Source organism: Miniopterus schreibersii, assembly GCF_964146895.1.
Source record: "Miniopterus schreibersii genome assembly, chromosome: 22".
NCBI lineage: Eukaryota > Metazoa > Chordata > Mammalia > Chiroptera > Miniopteridae > Miniopterus > Miniopterus schreibersii.
The window spans coordinates 5804491-5826984 of record NC_138124.1 but is presented as its reverse complement, the minus strand read 5'-3'; the positions used below and the strand labels follow the sequence as shown (position 1 = coordinate 5826984).

Genomic DNA, 22494 nt, shown 5'->3' with positions numbered 1-22494 from the left:
AGAAATAACCATGCTTTAGGTGTCTTGAGCTGTGCAGTACAGGCATTTGGTCTGCTATGCTCTATTTTCTGTCCCTTTTCAGGTTAAACATTTCATTTATTATAGTCATTTGTTAGCGCAAGAATCCCCAAGGTAAACTATTGAGTGCTGTGCTCTAGAAACTATATACGCTTTTCCGGCATCGTGGCAGAAAGCGCACGGGCTGGTCTCACTTTGTGTTTGGCAGCCCTGGCTCCTCCTGGGCGGGGATTTCTAACTGTTCCTTGTCTTTGCCAGTCCATTGTAGGGGCAGAGGGCTTGTCCCTTGCATTCCGGCACATCGCCAGCTCCCTCCTGGGCCACTGTAGCCAAGTCTCTTGTGAAAGCCTCCTTCATGAGGTCATCGTCTGTGTGGGCTACTTCACTGTCAACCACCCAGATAACCAGGTAAGAGGCCCCAGAAAGTTCTGGAGACTGTTCCCCCAGCGCTGAGAGTCTGAGGTATTGGAGTGAGAAAAGGCAGGCTAGCCTGCTGGAACCCATCTGTCCTGCGAGGGACCGTTAACAGGCCCCAGGGAAGTCGGGAAGTCTCTCACTTCTCTCGAAAGAGATTTGATCACCACTAGATAAACACTAGGGCTCCTCATAGAGCTGTAAAAATAAAATATTTTTAATAAAATATTCTTAAGCCACATAGAAGCATCTGCTCTCTTACCACATGAATTCTGATGCTCTATCCATACACTTTTTGTTTTGGTGAGGTAGAGTGTATCTTTCCATTTGGGTCACTGCAACAAGGACTAGAGTCAGGTGCGTTATGACACTGCTCCTGGTCCTTGGCCTCTCCTGGCTGTGTAGAGGCTTCCAGGTGGTTTTGGAGGGGAGCCTGAGAAAGCAGGACTTGGGGCTCTCCCCCTTCAGCCACCAGAGTAGTTAGAATTGTATTTAACTCTTTTGATTATTTGGTTTTTGAGCAAGATTTCATTTGTAAATAGGGTTCTGCTGCTTTAAGAAGTTGGGAGATACGTGTCACAGATTTTGTGAAAAAATAATAAGGCACTGTATTTCACTATTTTTAAAACCAGAGTTATGGCATAAATAACATATCAAATAGTAATTCCTGACAACTCCATTTATCTGTCTTTTTTATCTTACAACTAAAAGGTTGTACCTTTCACCCACCTGCCACCCCTCTATGAATATATTGACATAGCTGAGGTCAGACTGTATACACACTCATGTCCTGCTTTATACACTTAACCTTATATCAGAATCATTCTTTGTGAATATAATTTTTAATGTCTGAATGGCTTTATCTTATGTAGACAGCCCATAGTTGACCTAACAGTTTCCTGTTTTAAGTTGTTAACCATATGTTAGCATAACACCTGCTGCATTTGTAAAGAGGTGAGTGGTTTGTGTGTATGATAATAGTTTGCTGTGTATAGTTCTGCAGCAAAAAGTTCAGTTCTGTCGACCTTAAAAATAAAACTACTAATTATTTTACCGGCAAAAATATGTTTATTTGGGAGTGACAGGGAATTGCAATTCTGTATAAGCAAAAAACTATAGGTAAGTCCAGCAAACAAATGAGAGGAACCTTGCTTTATAGGGAAAAAGGAGGCCATGGGGAGGGGTGCTTTGAAGCAAAGTCCATTGGGGGAGAGCAAGAGCTCAGGGTGGTGATGCTTCTCATTGTCTGAGTTGCAAGGTTTCCATTGGCTGGTTTGTTGCTGGGCGAAGTGAAAAACTTCCTCGTGCTGGTGTGGTAGAGACACTTCTTGCCGGAAATGCAAGGTCTGTGCTTGTTGCTTGGTGGAGGTGAGGGCTCCCCCTCCAGGCCTCCAGGGTCCATTGTACATGAGGTTTCTTCAGTGCAGCCAAGTTTAGGGATAAATTCAAACTGCATAAATGAACTCTGTGGTGATGAATTACTGAATGCAGAATTGTGTTGGCTTTCAGGGAGTTTTTCTGATGATGCTGGATCACAGGCTAATTCTCTCCTGTAGATAGAACACTTGTTCTGAATGTCTCTGGGCTCACCAGAGATAATGGGAAATGGGATCGGGACACTGGTGTTTGCAGATGGCATGTGTGGACAAGAAACACAGATTAAATAAGCAATAGGAGGAGACAGAGACCCTGTGCTGGTCAGGTGGAGTTTGGGGATAATTATTGAGATGTGAGTTCACTGTGAGGAAGAAATCAGAAGGGGAAAAAAAGCCAGACATCCTGTTTCAACCGCTTGCCTCCCAGAAGGATTGAATACTAACCTGGTGTCCACTTCTGATGGGGGGAAGGTCAGAGAAGTCAGTTCAGCCCTGAGGCAGTTGCCAAAATGCAGCAATCTTTAAGAAGAAAGAATAGTATAAAATAAAGAAATCGGAAATTATCAGAAATACAAATGATAGTAATTGTCAAACATTGAGACACTGCACTTATGGAGATGCTGTTTCTAAGCATAATCCCTGATATTTGTAGAATTCTGTATAGTATTCTCCCCATCTGTTTCTCTTGGACCTTGTTAGCCCTTCAGTACGTCCATAAGTACAGGAATTGCCCGGCCTCATGGACAGGTGAGGTACTGGGATTCAGAAAGGTGAAGCCAGCCCTGAGATGACATAAGAACCACTAAGACCAGGACTAGAACCCAGGTCTTGCAGAGCCCAACCTGTGTACATTTCATTTCATTTCATTTCTTGTTGCTTAAGAAAATCAGATGTGCCACAGCCCCATCTACTGGTGATCCCTGTAGTGTACCTCAGGCGGGGAGGGCTATAGAAGGGATGCCCGTGTACACAGACATTGAGAAGCTGCCATTCTGCAAGTCCATGCTAACTGGAAGCTTCTAGGACATACTGTGTGCCAGACAGGAGACTCTAAAGATCCTGGGAAGATGTGAATGCATGTGTTTTATGAGCACCAGATGGACCACAGTCTAGGAAATAGAAGGCTTAGATTCTAACCCCAGCTTTGTCACTAGCCGTGTGATCTCAGGGAAATCATTTTCCCTCTTGGGGCTGGAGCATTGTGACTAATAAGGTGTAGTTTGGCTCTGGAAATGGATCATGGTGATGGTTGCATAATATTGTGGATGTACTTAATGCCACTAATTATAGGCTTAAAAATAGTATGTTCCATGTTATATATATTTGCCACAATTAAAGCAGTTTTTAGCCCAGTTGGTGTGGCTCAGCAGTTGAGCATTGACCCATGAACCAGGAGGTCTCCGTTCGATTCCCAGTCAGGGCACATGCCCGGGTTGCAGGCTCCATCCCCAGTAGGGGGCATGCAGGAGGCAGCCAATAAATGACTCTCATCATTGATGTTTCTATCTCTCCCTCTCCCTTCCTCTCTCTGAAATCAATAACAACATATTTTTTTTTAAAATAACAGTTTTTAAAAAGCGGAAGATACTGGATGATGTGATCTCTGTGATATTTTAAAGGCCGAGTTTGGAACCACAAACGTTCTGATCTCCTGGGGACTGCGAGCGTCTTGTGGGTTGTCAGATCCTTCTATGCTGCTCCAGGGTCTGTCAACCCCAGATGGCTTCACTTGTCCTTAAAAGCCAAATACACCTTGGCTCCCCCATTAATAGAGGGGATGAGCACAGACTTACAGGTGAGATGTCAAGTGCCTGGCTCTGTGATATCATCTTGAGCCACAGCTATTTCACCTGCACAAAGGCTGTGCCTGCTGCTCATGGCCGGACTCTGGGCCCACTCGGCTACGTTAAAGAGCAGAAGTGGGGAATAGCCTGAAGCTTGCTAAGATGATAACTGCTCATGTCCCAGGAGAATTGGGGAGTTTTCTATAACTAAAAAGCTGATTGTCTATTTTCATTCTAAAACCTTGCTTTATTAAATTCCCTTTGTACTCCCCCCAACACAGTAATTTGCCAAGGGGATTTAGTAAGTATTTGCAGAGGGGATGTAGTAGGTGCAGCTTCAGTCAAAGATGGGTGCAGCCTTCACTCTGAACAGGCTCTGGGTTATCCCGTCCAGTTCCCTCATATTACACATGGAGAAACTGAGGTTCCGAAAGGAAAAGGAATTGCCAAGCAGGACTGGCAGGACCCTGCCTTGCCTCTGTTTTTATGAAAGTGAATTCATTTAGCCACTTTATCTAAATCAGGAGAATTTCAGAGGAGTTATATTGCTAAACTCAGGCAGTGTTTCTGTATTATTAGTCAGAAGTTATGTGCATTTGCAGGCCTGTTTGTCTGAAGGAGAGCCTTTATTTCCTGTGTGGAAACAGCATGGATCCCCATAAAGGGGACATCCTGAGCTCCTGCCCTAGCCCATGCTGTGCTGTCAGCGCCCTGCTTTGCGTAAAGGATTGTCACCCTTTTCAGTCTATTAACTGCCAGGACAGAGCCCCTCATACCCAGGTGACTTCAGCAGGCAAACCTGGATGGTAGAAGTAATGCCCCCTGTGTGGATAGGACCAGTCATCTCTTTCCTGTAGGGTTGGAGTTCCTAATTAAAATGTTGGGTTAAATCAAAAGTGTCCTTCTATTTTATGGCACTTTCAGGACTTTCTAACTTTCTTCCCATTTAATTATTATAATGAACGCCATTAGTATGCGCTGTGAGCCCTTCACTTTATTTACATTTTATATTGGATAATTAAATGTGGCCTGGTAATTAAATTAGCCCAGTGACAAATGATTTGACTGTGTGCATATTGCTGTGTGGGGAATAAGCACCGCTGCATATTCATTTCAGTTAGTGACTGACTTTTTCATTTGAAAAGACCCCATAGATTGCAGCTGTCAGAACCCAAATCTCCTATGAGAGTTGAAGGGAAGGGTCCCTTTGACCCAGCGCCCCGTCAGCTCCTCTGTGGAGAAATCTGTGCCCGTCATTATCTGTCTGCTCTGCACATACCAGTGGCTCCTGTAGGCTTCTGGGGAGATCAGAACAGCAAGTAAGCTGCACAGTGAGGATCTTGAAACAAGGTTCATCCTGAGCTGTGTGACATGCATTCTCCAGATGTTTTGTAATTTGGTAATTTAGTAAGAAAACCCAAACATTAATTGACTAAACAGCCCTATACTGTCTGTTGAGCTCACCTTAGCCGTTTCGCTGCAAATGAAAGCAGGGCTATTCCTAGCATGCACCGTCAGGGCTCAGGGAAGCAGAGCTGTGTTTTCATAGGGGGCACAGCTTTTCTAGCCTGATTACAACTCAGAACTTTTAGAGGCAGCCTAATTCCTGCTCAAACATTCTTACTTTACTGGTTGTTCTCAAAGGCAGAGGGTCCTCGGTTACACCCATTAGGTAAACTCCCCAGCCCCTCCACCATGAATGGAGTCCACTGTGGGCTCAGGGTGGGGACTCTAGCATTCAAGGCCATTTCGTTCTCACAGTGAGTGTGGGCAGCTCATTCTGTAGCTGTCACACTGGCATTCGGCTTTCTGTATTTTCTCTCTTTGTGTGACACATACAGTTTCTTTTATAAAATAAATATCACGTCTAAGGAAGAGTCTAAGAATTTCAACAATATAACCATTTTGGAGTTACTCTCAATATTACACCACCAAAGAAAAATGTGGGGGTTTTTCCCCAAAAGAAACACAATAAATTTCTTAATTAAAAATAAGGTGTGCTTAAACATTTATTTTAAGACTTTTAGTGAGTGACCTGGCTGGTGTTAGAATAGATATTTGCCAGTTAGCAGTTTTGGCTGATTGCGGTAAAAGTCACCCATATCACCGAATTGAAATAAAAGACACTTTTTACTTCCTTCACCTTTTTGGTGAATTTTCCAACACACAGGTAGTTTGAAGTACTACATGCTCACGTCAGGCACCTTTTTTATTGCACAAACCACCTGAGAGGTTATCAGGAGCTCCACGCTTTACCCTGTGGCTGTCGTGCCAGGATCCCCTGGAGCAGACAGCAGCCTTGGCAGGAGCACGCACCTTCCAGGACCAGCACTTAAGTTCTGCCCCAGCTGTCCCACTAAGCAACTCTGCCATCCGACAAACCACTCACCTACAGGTGCCATTTCTCTATAAAATACAGTAATACTGATAACACCTCATGGGATTATCATGCAAATTAAACTAGATTGTGCATATTCTCTGGACCAGAACAAATGCTGTTTCTGTGGTATTAGTGAAATTATCACTATGTATCTTCCTACTCTTATTGGAAAAAGTCTAGGGTGTCCACCATTCAGCTCTGACACTTGCTGTCACCCTACAGAGACATCTCTGCTGTCACAGTATTTCCCCATGTGTTGGGCCTCTGGAGAGAGCTCTGTGTTGTCTCCTGCCGGCAGGGATCCTCTGTGGACCCAAAAGATGTGGATGCACAAGGGGCGCCTCCAGTACAGATCCCTGGGCTGCCACTCAGCATGCTGCTCTGGCCCAGCTGCTAGCTCCCCTTCCCACGGTCATGCTTCATTGACCGGGACACACTGACCGGTGATCACCAGATGCTTGTTGAGAAGGCAGCAAGGGGGGGGGGGTTTCCAGTCACCACCATGGGCCGCAGAAGTAGGAGGAAGGGAGACCTCACACCCAAGTAACTTTCTCTGTATGAGAAACTGCTAAACCGAAAACACACCAGGGAGACCAGAGGTGCTCTGAGATTGTGTTAGGAAAAGACATTGGGAAATGCCTGACATGAATCACTGGGAACATTTAATGGGCCTTAATTGGAACCTTATCCTACTGTACTTAGAGCAGAGAGATGAAAGCCGGAGAAATCTGAGAGACCATTTATTTCACTTGAGAAAGCAGTAAACGGAACTACAAAGAGATTTGACTACTATTATATTTTTAAGATTAAATAAAATTGTCATAGACTAGTGCCGGGGAGCCTGTAAGTGCACCATGGAATGCATCCACGCTCCCTGTCTGCTGTTAGGAGGTGACCAGAAAGCCCCTCCACCCAGCGCCACGTGGATTAACCCTGTGGCTCTCACACAGCCCAAAGTCTCCACGGGGGGAGGGTAGGACACCAGTTCTCCTCGCAGGAAAGGTCCAAAGCCCACTTGGAATATTTGCATGTTCAGGCATAAGTAAGTGTGTTGTTCTGCCTGCCCGCCTTCCTACCCCCGCATGTCCTGTCAGTCCGTAATGGTCATAATTGGTCCAGCATTGTGTGAGTGTCTGTGTGTGCGCGCACGATTACAGGTCCATTTAAATGTAATATCTGTACAGGTGTAGGTAGTATACGGTGCTTTTGGCTGATAGCACAGGGTTATAGACTTCTTGACATATTATCTAGGGCTTTCTGTGAACAGCCCCCCTCCCTACTCCCCACCCTGTTGTGGATGGGACACAGATAATGCATATAAACAGAAAACCCAAAGTAAAGCAGTCCCCAAACATATGGAGATGCGGCGAGTCTGTATCATTCATTGCCAAGGCCTGTGCTCTTTAGCCTTTTCCTCAAACAAATTTCAGTGGAAACAGTACTCTGGAGTATAGTCCTGACAAATTATAGAATCTCATTTTTAGGGTTGGGCAAGTGTTTGAGATAATCTAGCCCAGCCTCCTCATATTGCAAGATGTGTTTGAAGGGAATTTAGAACATGCTTCAGTTTGAAAGGTAGCTCTTCTCCTCACTGAACAGAAGGGTGTTGGAGGAGGGGCCTGCCCGGAAGCAGAGAACAGCAAATATGGCCTCACCCAGTTTCCGTGGAAGGACATGTGAAACAGCCACTCACCCCTTGTTTCTCTAGGATCCCCTGGTCTCCAAAGACCGTGAGAGGCCAAGCCCCCCACTTCTGGCTTCAGCCCCTGGCCTTGGCCCGAGCTGCTGAGCTCCCTCCCTCCATGAGTCTGTGCTGCAGCCACCAGGAGGAGGCTCCTCCTGCACAGTCCGCCAAGATCTCTGCACTGGACTCGGCCTGGAAAAGCAGCAGGATTTGTCTGCAGTGCTAGCCAGGGAACCTTTGTTTCTCTGCTCCGAGTTGGGTTATGTAAGTGGACAGACTCCAGATTTCTCTCCTGTGATATATAAATGAATCCATTTCTGCACGCGCCGTGCTGTACCCCCAAGGCATCTGGTTAGAGAAACAGGGTGTGTGTATTTTTGGCATGATTCATAGAGGTCAATGGCCTCCAAGCCCAGGCCTGGGCTTCAGGTGTGACAAGACTTGTCAGAAGCATGTGCACTGGCCTGGCCACCTGGCCACTGCCACTTGGCCAGAACTTTGTAGTAGGACCTGTTCTGCAGGAAGAATGCAACAACTTTGTTTCTGCTCTGCTACAAAAATATGCTTTGTTCCAATGATTTACGGACTCTCTCAGCTGTCTCTTTTAATGAATTTAGATGTCTAGACACCTATTTTTACTCCTCGGTTGAGGACATCTTGTCTCTGAAAAGAAAAGGAAAAAACAAAACAAGAATTCTTAGGCATAAAGACTTTGCCTTGGTGAGATTTAACTGTCTATACACATTCTGTCTGACTTCACTCACCCTGCCACGCTGACTGACAAAACTGTGTGGCCTTAGGTTTGATAGGCCAGTTCACAGGGCTTGCCGGGAGAAGCTGCTGTGCCCCATGCTGCCCCTACTCTCTGGACTGTGGTGCCAAGAGACTGGGATGCAATAGGGTGCGGGCCAAAATACCCAACCAGCTAGCTATTCTTGCAAATGCAAAGATGGTGTCATCTCAAGCCCTGGGGTGGTACGTTTGGGAACCTGCTTCACCCATTCCTTCCCCAGACAGTTAGTGAGTACCTGTTATTTGTCAGGATCTGTTCTGGGTACTATGCCAGATACCTGGTGTACAGTGATGAATTAAAGGGACATGGCCCCATCCCCATGGTGTTGACAGCCTTGAGACTGTTGAAAACTGGGGATTCACTTTTATTAGACTTGCTTCTGAAATATGAATTGGTAGACTGAGCTGGAGCTTGCAGAGCTGCCCTGTGAAGAATAGACATGGATTTTGTGGGAAGACTGGGTCCTCTGTGAGGGCAGGGATGGTTCTCACTTGTCACCACCCCATTCCAGGTGCCTTGTACCACATTTGGCCAGAGTAGACACTCAGTAAACATTTGATGAATGGATGATTTGTCTGCTCGCTCACTTCCTGGCTCCTGGCTGCACTCCAGGCCGTCACAGTTGGAGGAGAGGCACCCTCTGGGTGAGGAGAGTCAGGCTGGTTTCCGTTTATGTAACACGATAGAACCTCCAGAAGTCTGCTCTCCTTGAGTCCCAGGAAGTGAGTGCAGCATTGTCATTTCAAATGCATGATCTACACACTCTCCCAGGCCTGTTGCATTTCTAAACCAAACTCAGCACTTACCTCCACTTTCCTTTCTTTCTTCTTTAAATTTAACTGTTGGGGAAAAGTACTCAGGTCATACCAAGGATTAGCATTGTAAATATATGATACACGATAGCATTTGTTTCAGAAATGTAAAGCACTCAAACCTGGCAGGCAGCTGAATGTGAGACCATCACAGGACAAGTGCTCATTTCAGAGTCACGTGTTCCAACAGCTCACTCCTGAGCATCAGCCCCATCACCCACTGTTCCTCTCATTCAAGATCTTACATCGGATAATTTGAGACAAACCCTTGGCACAACTGGTTATTTGATACCTAGCCAAGCAGAATATAGATTTTTGAAGAAAGACCTTTTGTGTTGGTTTAATCTGTGTATGTTGTGTTGGTTGGTTGCGTCTGTGTGGAATGGCGGTGTGTCATCCTCGTCATCTGGACTGGCAAGGCTGTGTGAGAAGCTGGCTGGCGGCCAGGCATGAGAATGAGCTCAGGTGCAGCGACAGAGAGCCCCTCTGCCCAGGGAGGGGCGCCTCATGTGTCTGATAGCCCTGGATGGGCCTGAAGGGTGAGCAGAAAGCCAGCACTCGGCGTCCCATGACTGCCTGGGGGACCTGGGACAAGTCTTTTGAAGTTTCCGAGCATTAGATTTTCTGTTATGATAGAGGATGGCCGTCCCTGTCTGCCCACCGCAGAGGGCATGTAGAGAGTGGGGTAATGTAGGGAGAGGGCCTTTGTACACAGGCTGCTGAGTGCTGTCTCTGCCTGCGACTGGCTCTCTCCTGGGTGGGTATGGTGGAGATCCTGACATGCGGTGTCCTAGAAGACTGAATTCCTTCACACTAAGTGAGACCAGTGTCAACCAGCACCCACACAAGGGAGTGTCTTTTCCAGAACTCTCCTTAAAACCAGGCCAGGGAGCCCTGAGTTGGTGCTCAGGACCCCAAGGATTCCAAGTCCAGCTTCCTTCTAGGGGTGGAGACAGTTTATCACAAAATCCATTCTTTAGGGCTGTCTCACTCCATTCAGGCTACAGAAACAGAGTGCCACGGACTGAGTGGCTTTTAAACAACATACATTTGTTTCTCATGTTCTGGAGGCTGAAAGTCCAAGATCAGGACACTAGTCTGGTTGGGTTCTGGGGAGAGGCCTCTTCCAGGTCCCAGACAGCCACCTTCTCGTTTCCCTCACATGGCAGAAAGAGGCCTAGGGAGCTCTTTGGGGTCTCTTTATAAGGACACTGTTCCCAGCCATGAGGGCTCCAGATGCCTTCGCATTGAGGTTAGGTTAAACCTATGGATCTGAGGGGACACAGACTGTAACAAGGGACTAGCTGTGCAGACCTAAGGCAACATGATGTGGAGACAGACCAGACCATGAGTCTCGGAGTCAGACAGTGGCATCAGTAGCTCAGGAGGAGAGATGTGGTTTGATTCCCCCAGTGACATGGATGAGCCTCGCCCTCCAGCGGAGCAACACAGGACACAAGAGTGAAGATGCAGCCCCTGCCCATGTGGAACTGGTGATATGTCGTTGCTGCCCCCCTGTCTCTGGGTTGAAAAGAGAGGCTGGCTTGAGGATTTCCTGAAGCACTTCAAAGGAAGCTCATCCTGGGTCTGAATCAGGAGCCCACAGCACCAGCCTATGAGCCCTGGACCTTCCTGCTCTGTGCCACTTACCTGTGTTTCTTGGATCATGCTCATGCTGGGATTTTCTTTTTAGAGCTGTCAAAATGCACTTCCTACCCCACCACCACAAGATCCTGGCTGGCACCCCAGCACTGTTTGCAGAGCTCTGTCCTGTGCAGGCAGGGCCGGGAAAGGCCAAGCAGTGGCTTCCCAGGGGCGTGGAGCTTGCTGCCAAGTCCCAGCCAAGAGAGGAGAGCCCGAGCTGCCAGTCCCTGCCCTAGCAAGCGGCCCTCATATAGGGGGTAGGATGATGGCAAGTACTCATTAGACCTCACGCTGGGAGGGACTTGCCGTCCTGCAAGTGTGTGGAATCCAGATGCCACAGGAGAGGACTCAGAGCAGCATAGCCCATCACTATATTGGTTTTTACATTGTGGTCACAGACACTCTCATTTGAGCCTCATCTAAGCCCTGAAAGCTGCCATCCACACCTAATTTATAGAAAGGACCCTGAAGCTCAAATTGGTTAACTTACCAGAGCCAAGGCCAAGTAACACCAGCACCCTTGAACCTGCATATTTGTGGCTTATGGCCACTGAGAGACAGTTGAGACAGTCAGCTCTGACACACAGCTGGTTAGTGAGGGTAACCTTTCTAATGAGACGTCACTCTAGCCAGGTTGATGAGGAACCACAGGTGTGCCATGGACTGAACTGTGTCGTTCCCCCCGCCCCCACCACCAAGTTCATATGTTGAACATTAACCCCCAATGTGACTTGACTTGGAGACAGGACTTTTAGGAGGTAATTAAGGTCACATGAAGTCATAAGGGTAGGGTCCTATAGGGTAGGGTTAGTGGTCTTATAAAAAGAAGAGAGATCTGTCTTTCTACACGCACTCACCGAGGAAGGGACACAGTGAGGTGTCAGTCTGCAAACCAGGAAGAGCTTTCACCAGAACCGACCATGCTGGCACCTTGATCTCAGACCTCCAGCCTCCAGAACTGGGAGGAATAAATTTCTATTGTTGAAGCCACCCAGCCTGTGACACTTTGTGACGGCAGCCTGAGCTGACTAAGTCAGGCCCACAGCGAATCTGGGAGCTGCTTTTCTCCTGAAATTCCTCCACCAGCAGTTTCCAGGTGACCAGAACGGATCCAGCCCTGAAGGTCCACATTCCCCTAAGTGAGGACCTCTCCCTCCATGTGGTCTCCTGGAACCTTTTCCTTCCCTCTCTGGTGACTCAGGCTTCTTTGATTATTGTCATTTGTATATATGCCTCGTCTCCCTGAGAGCAAAAGCATGACCCTTCTGTGTCCCTGCAGACTTGGCCCCAAAGATGCAGTCAACGTCTGCTGAACTCACCTTGAGCTCTCTTCTGACCTTTGTCGGCGCACCCAGGTTATCCTTCACCTGGTAGAAAGCACAGAGATTGGAGCCAGGGGTCCAGTGGGTGGTCAGGGGTCATCAGATGAAAGAATCAGCACGTCCCCAGCCCTCTTTCCACCAGGCCGTGGCACCCCTTGCTAGCATACAGCGTTCGTTGTTCTAAAGCTTCTTACCAGAACTGTTGATTGTTCCAGAAAGAAGAGGGAGTGGGGGTCTCTCTGTCTCCCTCTCCCTTTCCTTCCCTACCCCAATGATATTTTTAAAGAAGTGGCAAGGACCAGGGCATTGGGTAAAAGATCCCCTTCAGTGGGTCATGCCCACTGGCCTCTCTCCAGAGAATGATCAAGAATGGAACCAGATTGCCCCAAGAAGGCACAAAGTACGCTCTCATGTTCCAGTACAGTCAGATAGTTTCTGCATGGTTTGTCTTAAATTCAAAACATAGGAATCTGATTTTCAGTGAGAGAGAATATATTTAAAGATCCAGCACCCCTGGTCATACTTGCTTTCTTTATTTGGGTACCAGCAATAGAGGTATGTTCACTTTGTGAAAATTCAGCTGTTCTCTTAAAGGGGTGTGTGTACCTCAGTGATATTCAACCTTTTTCATTTCATGGCACACAAAAACTAATTACTAAAATTCTGAAGCATACATACACGAAAAAAAAAAAGTACTTTTTTTTGCCAATTTGACCAAAAAAAAAAAAAAAAAAGTGTAATTTTTTATTGATTCACACCAGGCAGCTATTGTGTTGGCTGATGTCATTTTTTTATTTGACAATCTAAGGAAAAAGAGGTCAGTGCCCCCCACTAAATAGTCAGGTATTGCATGTTTTAAAAATTCTTGTGGCACACCAGTGTGCCTCTTGCAGCATACCAGTTGAAAATCACTGTTATACTTCAATGAAAAGTTTACTTTTTAAGGAATTCTTCACCTTCAAACCCAGAGCAATGGGGGGATTTGCCCAGGGTTGCACAACTAGCTGAAAGTGGATTTCATATTTGAGAGACAATTTCTCAGTGTGATGGGGCCATTCCAGGTCCCTGCCCACTCTCTGCCGTCCAGGCCTCTCCCAGCTGGCCGTGGCACAGTGCTCTGTGAGAAGCCCTTTTAGGTTGGTGTTGGCCTGTGTGCCCTAAGGGAGGGGCAGGTGGCCTGGCCAGGCTCAGGGTGGTGCCCACCTTTATAAACAAAGGTGACAGACCAGCAGTTACTGATTTAGTAAGAGCTCCATCGGGAAAGCAGATAGAGAAAAAACACTATATTGTAAACCTGAGCTTTCCCTGAATTGTGTACATTCCTTTCATTCACCAAGACTTTCATGCCCCGTGATGACTCTCTGTTGACTTTCTCTTGCCTTTGGAACGCCTTAGCAGTCCAAGGTAACATTTGACCACCTATGGCCTGGGAGTGAGTGAATGGACAAAATAAAACTGAGCCCTGCCCTCACCCCCCAGTCTGCCCAAAGCCTGTCAGGCAACTCTCTCCTGGTGCCCAAAGCCCTGCGCGTCCCGGTCAGACTGCTGGCATCCCAGCCTTTCCCTGCGCTTAAGAGGGTGCTCAGCCTAATCCAGCCAACGGTTCAGCTTGCTCATGACATCACGTTGCCACCCTCTGTGCCACAAGCCCACCTGAATCATCCAGCAGTGGTCTTGTCCGAGTCTCAGTGCTACAGGATAGCCCCTTCCCAGACCTCCTAACCCTGTCTACCCACAGTGTGTGAAATGTGGTTCAAAGGACAGTGCCCACCAGATGTCCTGCTCTGGCCCACAGCCAAGCTGAGGTGTGGCTCTTACCACCCCTCATGGATCCCTCACCTGTACCCTGGTGGTCTGTCCTAGGTGTTCCTGTGGGTAGAACTCCTCACCACAAGGTACCCAGACTGCCTACATCCATTAGTGTCTTCATATTCCAGAGACTTAAAAACAGTGGCTGCTGGCGGGTCATCTCACTACACTGCTGGTGACCTGTATAAACTCACTCCTTCCACAGGCAGCTCTGCTCTGTTCCTGGAAGGACCAACAGGCCCCTAAGAGGCTCTGTGTCACCTCAGCGAGTGGCAGGAGTCGGGAGGAGGAAGGTCCCGTCGGGCTCTCCTGTTCTGTGCTCATTTACCAAGAACCAGGTGTTGCTTTCTTTACCATTGTGCCTGTGCCAGCCAGACTGGCCAGTGTAATATCTTTTCAATTAGTGAATCCTCTAATAGCATTTTAACAGTGAAATTCTAAAGAAAACATTTGTTCTTAATTTTTGTCCAAGGGGGGGAGGGAAGAGACCTCTAATAACAGTATCATTATGAATTCGAAAGTGGTGATCATTTGGCTGTGCTACAAAACTTGCAGCTAATAAAGATTTAAGTAAATGCTTTATTAATAAAGTAGAAGATAGGACATAGGACATATTTTTCTCAATGTCAGAAACGCAGCGCATGGCCATGTGCTGAATTGTCACGCTGCAAGTCTTTAAAATTCCTGCTGGATTTGAAGGTATTAACAAGTTCCTATCAACATTCGCTAAAGGTTTTTGATGTCATTTTAGCTATTGAACTAAAATATGTGAACTATTACTTTGTTGATTTTGTTCTTAAACCAAACTGCATTATCATCTGAGCGTGTGTTCTTAAAGTATTGTTAAAAGTACTTTGAAAACTTGTAAATCTCTGTAGTTTATGTTTCTCCTGCCTCTGCTGTTTCATTCTTTCCCTCTGGTTTTAATCTGAATGCAGTCCTGTCTGTATGTGTACCTGTAAAATTGTGTTTTTCCAAGTACAATTTACAGTCCTGACCTTAGATTTTACCGTGTCCCTAACCTCCTATGAGCTTCCTCCTATACCAAAAAGTGGGGTTTGGGTCACCCAGCTCTTTCATATTAGAACTGTCTAGTTAAGGGTTACTTGAAGCAGATCTGATTTTGGCATTTCTTAGTTTATCATGAAGGCCGAGAGAGTGAATTAGGAAGGCTTCCCTACAAGCCCATTAATTGCATTGCCCCGTTTCTTAAAATGTACACAGCTGTAAACCTAGACTGCTTCAAGACAACGGTCTCATTTATCTAAACAGTTCTCCTTTTAGACTCAATGGCACTGATGGAAACGCAGATAAGGAGTGTGGATCAGAGGAGGGACCTTTTGGAGCCTGTGCTGAAACTGCTTGTTCCCCTTACAATCCCCTTTTCTTTCCAGGGCTTGTCTGCATACGGAATAGATTTATGCACATTCAGTATTTTCTGTGAGCAGGCTCAGGGAGACTGCAGTGGGCAGGGCTGCAGGAGCGGGTGTCTTTCTGGTGAGGGAGCTGTTAGCAGGTTTTAAGGAAAATGGCTGCTCTGTGTCTGCGGAGAGTGGGGCTGGGTGCGTTGTTACAGCTGTGTGTGCCCAGGATCCACATCACAGGCATCCTCTCTTGTGGCAGCTGTACCTTCATCACGATTCTATTAACTTTTAAATGGCTGCAGAACTTTTGGAATCTTTTCCTTAAGTTAGGAGATGATATTATTTTTTGTTCCTTTCAAATATTACTTAAATTAAGCTCATGACACTTGGCCAGGGAAAGTGGGTAGGGGCCGGGGCTGTTGGCAGTTGACCTGGGTTGCTCTTCTGTCCCAGGTCATCGTGCAGTCCGGCTGCCACCCCACAGTGCTGCAGAAGCTGTGCCAGCTGCCCTTCCAGTACTTCAGTGACCCTCGGCTGGTCAAAGTGCTGTTCCCTTCGCTTATTGCTGCCTGTTACAACAACCACCAGAACAAGGTCATCCTGGAGCAGGAGATGAGCTGTATTCTGCTGGCCACGTTCATTCAGGTACCTCTGTGCTGTTCCTTCCATCCTGCCGCATGTGTGAGCCAACGCTGTCGAAGAGGAAAAGTGAACCAGCTGTGTACTCTTGCCATCCACACTGCCTTTCAGAAATTTCACATATTTCTGTGCTTAAAAATTAATTTCTAAAATATTGGGGTGGAAAAACTGGGGTTGAGTGTTGTATAGTTTCTACTTGGAGGATTTCAAGGAAAGGGTATTTTTCCAATTAATGACATGGTAAGCCTACACTAAGGAAATGTTTTTAAAAGACTGCCAGGCTTTAACGGTTACATTCATCTTACGTTTAGTCTGGCTATAAGGAATAGATAATGATTGCTGAAGAAAGATCAATTAAAACTTCAGTTTATTTGTAAGTGTTTAAATAAATATTATTCCTATATATGCACACACCTGTGTGTATATAATAAAAACCTGTTATATTGCTTTTAGAAAAATCTACAACTTTTAAGTACGACCTTTTATTTTTCTGATCCAGTTACATTCTGTAGAACAAATCAGAATTAGTGCCGTATTTCCATTTTTATATTAACTCGATCACCTGGCAGTAGAAAAATCAATGTGGCTGTTCTTTAATATTTGCCAATAGCTAAGCTGTGATTTTTTTCTGTCATTGTGGATCTTTATTTCCTGAAAATCTTCCATTTTCTTTCAGATGTTCCATCATAAAACCAATGAGTTTTTGCTCCTGACACCCACACAATCAGTAGACAATAATATAATAATGAAACAGAAATCGGAGCTCTGTGTTGGTGGTGGTCCTTGTTCTGGCTAAGGGTGTGATGGTGCCCAGCTGGCTGGGACAGCTAAAGATTCCCAACACTTTCTTCACCCTAGAAACAATTAGTACTTTACATTTTGTAAACTACCCTCTATTGGATGATCACCTTATAAACACAACTAGATCAATTATGTTTAGAAATATTTTATTTTCAGCTTAGTTGTTTGGTTTGAGCCTGGGTTCTATTTTCTGAAATTTTTTCAAAGACGCTCAGATCTACAGGTCAGGTATAAATTTTCATAAAGTGTCTTATGGTTAAATCAGAATCTTAATTAAGTCTTCTATAACCATCATAGCAACATTTAGTATTCTACGTATATTCTTAGAACTTTGGGATTGAATTCAACAGAAAATACATTTTAGAGAATCTTAAGACTGATCTTAAACTCAGATTATTGTTCTTTCATTCAACAGGCGACCTGTGGGTGCCTCCAGTGTGCTGCACTCTGCTCTAGGCACTGGCAGTACAGCAATGAATGAAACAGATAAAAGCCTCTGCCTCCATAGGTGTTTCCTTAAGGTGGGGGGAGTCAAACAGAAAACAAATAGCTTGTCAGGTGGTGTTAAGTGCTGTGGAGGAAAGTAAGGTGGGAAAGGGGTAGGGACTGCCAGGGACATGGTGTACAGTGTTTACGGCCTGAGCAGAGGGACTTCAACCAAGACGACGATAGTTGAGCAAGAAGCAGATTTTGCATCTTCACCCACTTAGTCCCTTACATTTTCAACTGCTTGGGAAACAATTTATAAAAATACAAATGATATCAGAATCTAAAATACAAAGATCATATATATTATTTGTTTTCATGTGGTATTGATCTCAAAATAGTTCTAAATCTACTCTGCTCGATTACATTCAACACACATTCAAATGTAAGTGAATGTAAATTTAACATACATTTCACATATATTTTAACATACAAATTCTGTAAGTGCTACATAGATTTCTTAGAATGCTTATTTGTGATAGAATGTTGGATTAGTGGTCTTAAATCAAGTACTTTTTCTATAAACTGTGCTCAAGGGCATGAATATACATTGGATTTTACTTTATAAAATGGTTCTGCAAGGTCCCCATCTGTTAGATTATTAACAGTCACTAGACAATATTAAAAGTAGGAGCTGGTAGTTTCTGAAAATTTATATAATATTCTACATTTTTCATTTTTCATTTTCCATATAAAAGTAAAATTACCAGACTTTAAAATGTAGCTGCAGAATACCTAAGAGCTTTTATAGTTGTGCTTAAAAAAAAAAAAAAAATGTTAAAAATCTGTCAATATTTTTTAAGATAAATTTGACTAAAGTGTTCAGTTTGTTAGTAGGCAGCAACCTCGCCCTAGTGATAGCTGAGCAAAATTTACATCATCGCTGTTTGATTTAAAATGACGAGAACCTAGAGTACATAACTTCAGTTTCTTCAGCTTTTATATTTGGTCTCCAGAATATTCATGCAAAAATAGTTGTCTCAAAATTCAGAAGCATTTTTAAAGCCGCCCTCAGTGAAATTCTCTGCTTGCAGCATTGGTGTAAAAACACTTTTCTCATCTCCCACAGGACTTTGCACAGAATCAAGGTCAGGGAGATAACCAGCTTCATCAGTCCAAAGGTATGTCTCTATTAAAATTAAATATCATGTGTTAGCTGAACAGACGTGTTTCGTACTCCACCTTCTGGAACTATTAGAGAAACTAATTTGTTACATTGCCTAAAATATTTGAGATTTGAATACCAAGTGATTTCAGTGAGTAAAGAAATCAAACATGAGTGTATCAATATACAGATCCCTGGCCCATGTTGCTCAGTTGTTTGGAGCATCACCCTGTATGCCAGAAGGTGGTGGGTTTGATTCCTGGTCAGGGCACATACCCAGGTTGCAGGTTTGGTCCCCAGTCAGGGGATGTGCAGGAGGCAGCTGATCAGTGTGTGTCTCTCTCTTTCTCTGTCTCCCCTCTTCCTCTTCCTCTTTCTCTAAAAATCAATAAAAATAACTAAAAAAAAAATATACAGAGAAATCTATGGAAGGAAAAGAAAAACAAAATATCTTTGTGTAATTTATATTCACCTCATGCAAGATATAATAAATTGTGAATAATTGCTAAATTTACTTAGTAATTCAAGAGACAATCAGAGCATTAATATTGGCCTATGTTACTCACATAAATGCTAAATCACATAGGTTTGGTTCCTGTCCATGTTCAGAATAAAATTATCAATGATAGTAGCCCATACTTCCCCCTAAATTCAAGTACTTGCCTTTTTCTAATTGAAATAAGAAATGTAAAATTGTTTTCCATGGAGAAGAAGCCTTCAGATTACAAGGTGTGTGTTTTTCCTGTAGTGTTCCATCTGCGGTGTTTCCTGTGATGTAGAATTTTAAAGTGCATTTTTACTTTTAAAAATACTTTGCTACCTAGACTGTAAGTGAGTAGTGCAAGTTGCTCCTTGACTGTTGTGACAGCATCTCTGATTGAGACTCTAATCCAGATTCCCCACAATTCTTCCATTAGTTTGATAGTCTTTAAAGTGGCCAGAGGCCCCCCTCCTAGCAGGACCCTCTTGGACACCCATCAGGTAGTCCTTACTTGGGGCCAGGTGGAAGTATGGGGGTACAGGGGGAGACACCTTGGATTCTGTCTCACAGACGCACGCACGCACACACACAGTTACCTATAGTGGGCAGGTGTTGAAAAGTACATAGAAGAAAATATAACTAAACCTGCAACAATATCATGAAAAATATGTCATGTTTTATTAACTTAGGTACTCTGAGAAGTAAACAGAAAGCTGTGCACCTTTTTAGAAATTAAAGTCAACATCATAGTCAGTACCATTTGTCTAAGCCAGAATTAGTGTGCAAGTTCAGTTCTGCCCTGACTCAGTCACAGCCTTAGAAGAAGAAAAAACATTTGGAGGCTACTTGGGAAAAATCAGCATAATTTGTTACTGTTTCTTACAAAACAATTTTTTAAATTTTGAATATATGAAAATACCCCCAAAAAATCTTCTAATGCATTTATTTGTAACTATACAATAATTTTTTTGCCAGTAAGAACTATAGACATTCTCCTTTATTCCCTTCACCTGACTAAGGATAAGTCACCATTTGCTGTGTATCTGGCAGGCAAAGTCCCAGGAACTGCCTCTCCGTCTACTTTGTGGACTGAGGCCTATGGGAGCCTCTCAACCTTATTTCTTTACCGTCTTCCCTGACTTCCACGCTTTCCCAAACTACAGTGAGTTTAACCCACACAACAGCAAATGGAGAATAGGTCTCTCCTTTGCTCAGGAAGAGTCATCACTGTATTTGGTGACAGCTCATAATGTGCTCACTTGATTTAAAAAAAGAAAATGATGACACCTCATTAAGTTGCCAGTTTGTACCTTTGAAATCTGTTCCCCTTTTGCTTAGGGGAACTTTGGATTAAGTCCCCATAAAATATTTCAAGTTGTTTTGAGTTTGTTGCCCAGGTGAACCTCTAAGTGTCAAGCAGCCCTTGGTAGCACCACACTCATTGCAGAGGAAGAATTCTGATTTTCTGGTGTTCGCTGCCTGATGGCTGCCCAGCTATGAGATTACTTGCTTTGCTTACATCAGGAGTCAATAAAGTTCCTAACTGTTCCCTCTGCTTTGTTAGATAGGTGACTGAATGCCAGATTTTAAAGCATTTTTAAAGATATATTTAAACTGAAATTGTCTTTTCAACTAAATAGACTATTTTAGAAAATATGTCAAGGTTACATATATATTTACCCTTTCAAGGCTAATTAAGGATAGTATATATATATATGGCTGTTTTTTTATTCACCATACTTATTTTACCTTATTTTCCTATGCTGGAATCCAAAAGGATTTTTTCATAATGTTTTACATAGGGGTTAATGTCTGAATATATTAGAAGCATAAAACTGCGATGAAAATATATTTTATAGTATAGATAGGTTACCTTGTTTACATAAATTGTATCATGGTTTATCTGAAGTTTATGTCTCCATTGTGTACTCAGATGTCAAAATAATTTTAATTTCTTAAACTTCAAAGAAGTTCACTCTTTTACGTTTAATTCTTTTCCATTTTTCTCTCAGGAAAATGCCTTGGGTCCCAAGACTATCTTGAGCTGGCTAACAGATTTCCTCAGCAGGCCTGGGAAGAAGCTCGACAGTTTTTCTTAAAAAAAGAAAAATAAAAATGTTTTGGTTGGTTCAATATTTGCGTTCCCTCGTTAATAATTTAAATTGTCCAAACAAACGTTCTAGCTTTTCCTTAAGAAACTCATTTTCACGTGTTTATACTCTCCCCCTGTACTGTAGATATGGTATATACTTTGAACTATTTATAATGACTGTAGATACTTTAATGTTCTACTTGCTAACTCTGTAAGTTGAATTTATTCCCTTTATGCACAATATTTTGCATTTTGGTAATTTCCATCTTATATACTTTGCATTTGTAATATGGGTGAAATTAGACACAAAATTAGCAAGTCTGTTTTGTTCTTGTAATAAAATAACTTATTCTGTTTGCAGTGGTGACTTTTCTTATTAAGGCAATACAAATTTGAAATAAAAATCCTAATTCCAACTCCTGAAGTATCATAATTAAAGACAATCACAGTTAATCAGCTCCAAATTTCCCTCTTTAAGGTTTGGAGTACATTCTAATTGCGTATGTTTTCGAGGCCATTTGCAATGAATTTAGAGCACTGATCATCGTTCAAACTTTCCTGGTGGACAGTGCAGGGCCTCCCCCGAGTGCCAATTGAAGTTACTCTCCAGAATGACGGCCGGATCCAGATCGGCCACAGCGAACCGCTCTCAGGTGTCTTCTGAAAGACGGGAAAGGAAGCGGCAGGAGGGACCCCGTGGCTCAGTGAGGCTGACCTTGCCGCCTCTGCACCTGAGGCCAGCGGCGGGCACTGAGTGACAGAGGTAATCGCTCCTGTCCGATAAGGATCAGACATTACCAAGAACAAAGATCTGGTTGGAAAAACTGTTCCGAATATGTATCAGGTTCAAGACGGGGGGTGGAGGGCTGCAAAAGAGAAGTTTCTTCGGCTTTTTAAAAGTAAACCCACCTCCAGAAATACCCAAGCTGCCGCGTGCATGCGTGGTTTTCCCCGCTTTACAAACAGAAAAGGTGGGGGTCCAACTTCAAAACCCAAAACGGGAGAGCTCATCCCCGAGCCGAGCGCGCGCGCGTCCACGCCGCACCGGATGCGACCCGCGGGCGCAGGGAGGAAAAGTCAGATATTTGCAAGATTCGCCGCAAGACGCTTCTCAATAAAATTTGCTCATCTTGTCAGAAATGTGCCCAAAAGCCGCACGTAATGGAGACAGCTTTGATTACCCTCCCAGAAACTGTCCACACTGACGAGTAAGTGTGTGATCCGATAGTTTCCCTGCCCCGGGCCTCCCGGGCGGAATGGGAGCCGGAGCCCGCCCGAGGGGGCCAAGACGCGGGGGGCCGGGCGCTCCACCCTCCCCGAGGCGCCGCGACCCCAACCGGCCTCCGGGCGGCCCTTCCCTCCCCGCGGAGCTGCAGACCACGGGTCGTTTCTTCCGGAGCTCCCTTGGGTCTTGGCAATCTGGGAAGGGATTACTCCCCGCCACCCTTCTTCCACTTCCCTCTCCCTGCTCCCGCACCCCAGCACGGGGG

At 44.6% G+C, this 22494-nt stretch overlaps 1 protein-coding gene across 4 annotated transcripts in view; it reads left to right on the top strand.

The window, feature by feature from the left end:
- The window catches only part of SCAPER (S-phase cyclin A associated protein in the ER), a 149466-nt gene extending 128043 nt beyond the window's left edge, over positions 1–21423 (top strand). For 3 of the 4 annotated variants that reach the window (XM_081124698.1, XM_081124699.1, XM_081124697.1), the window contains exons 29-32: positions 277–426; positions 15854–16045; positions 18396–18447; positions 20925–21419. In XM_081124698.1, coding sequence (XP_080980824.1) covers positions 277–426; positions 15854–16045; positions 18396–18447; positions 20925–21025 — 495 coding nt within the window. In that variant the 3' untranslated portion in view covers positions 21026–21419. Of the gene's footprint in view, positions 1–276; positions 427–15853; positions 16046–18395; positions 18448–20924 lie in introns of all 4 variants that reach the window. The other variant, XM_081124700.1, reaches the window with a different exon arrangement.
- The last annotated feature ends 1071 nt before the right edge of the window (positions 21424–22494 follow it).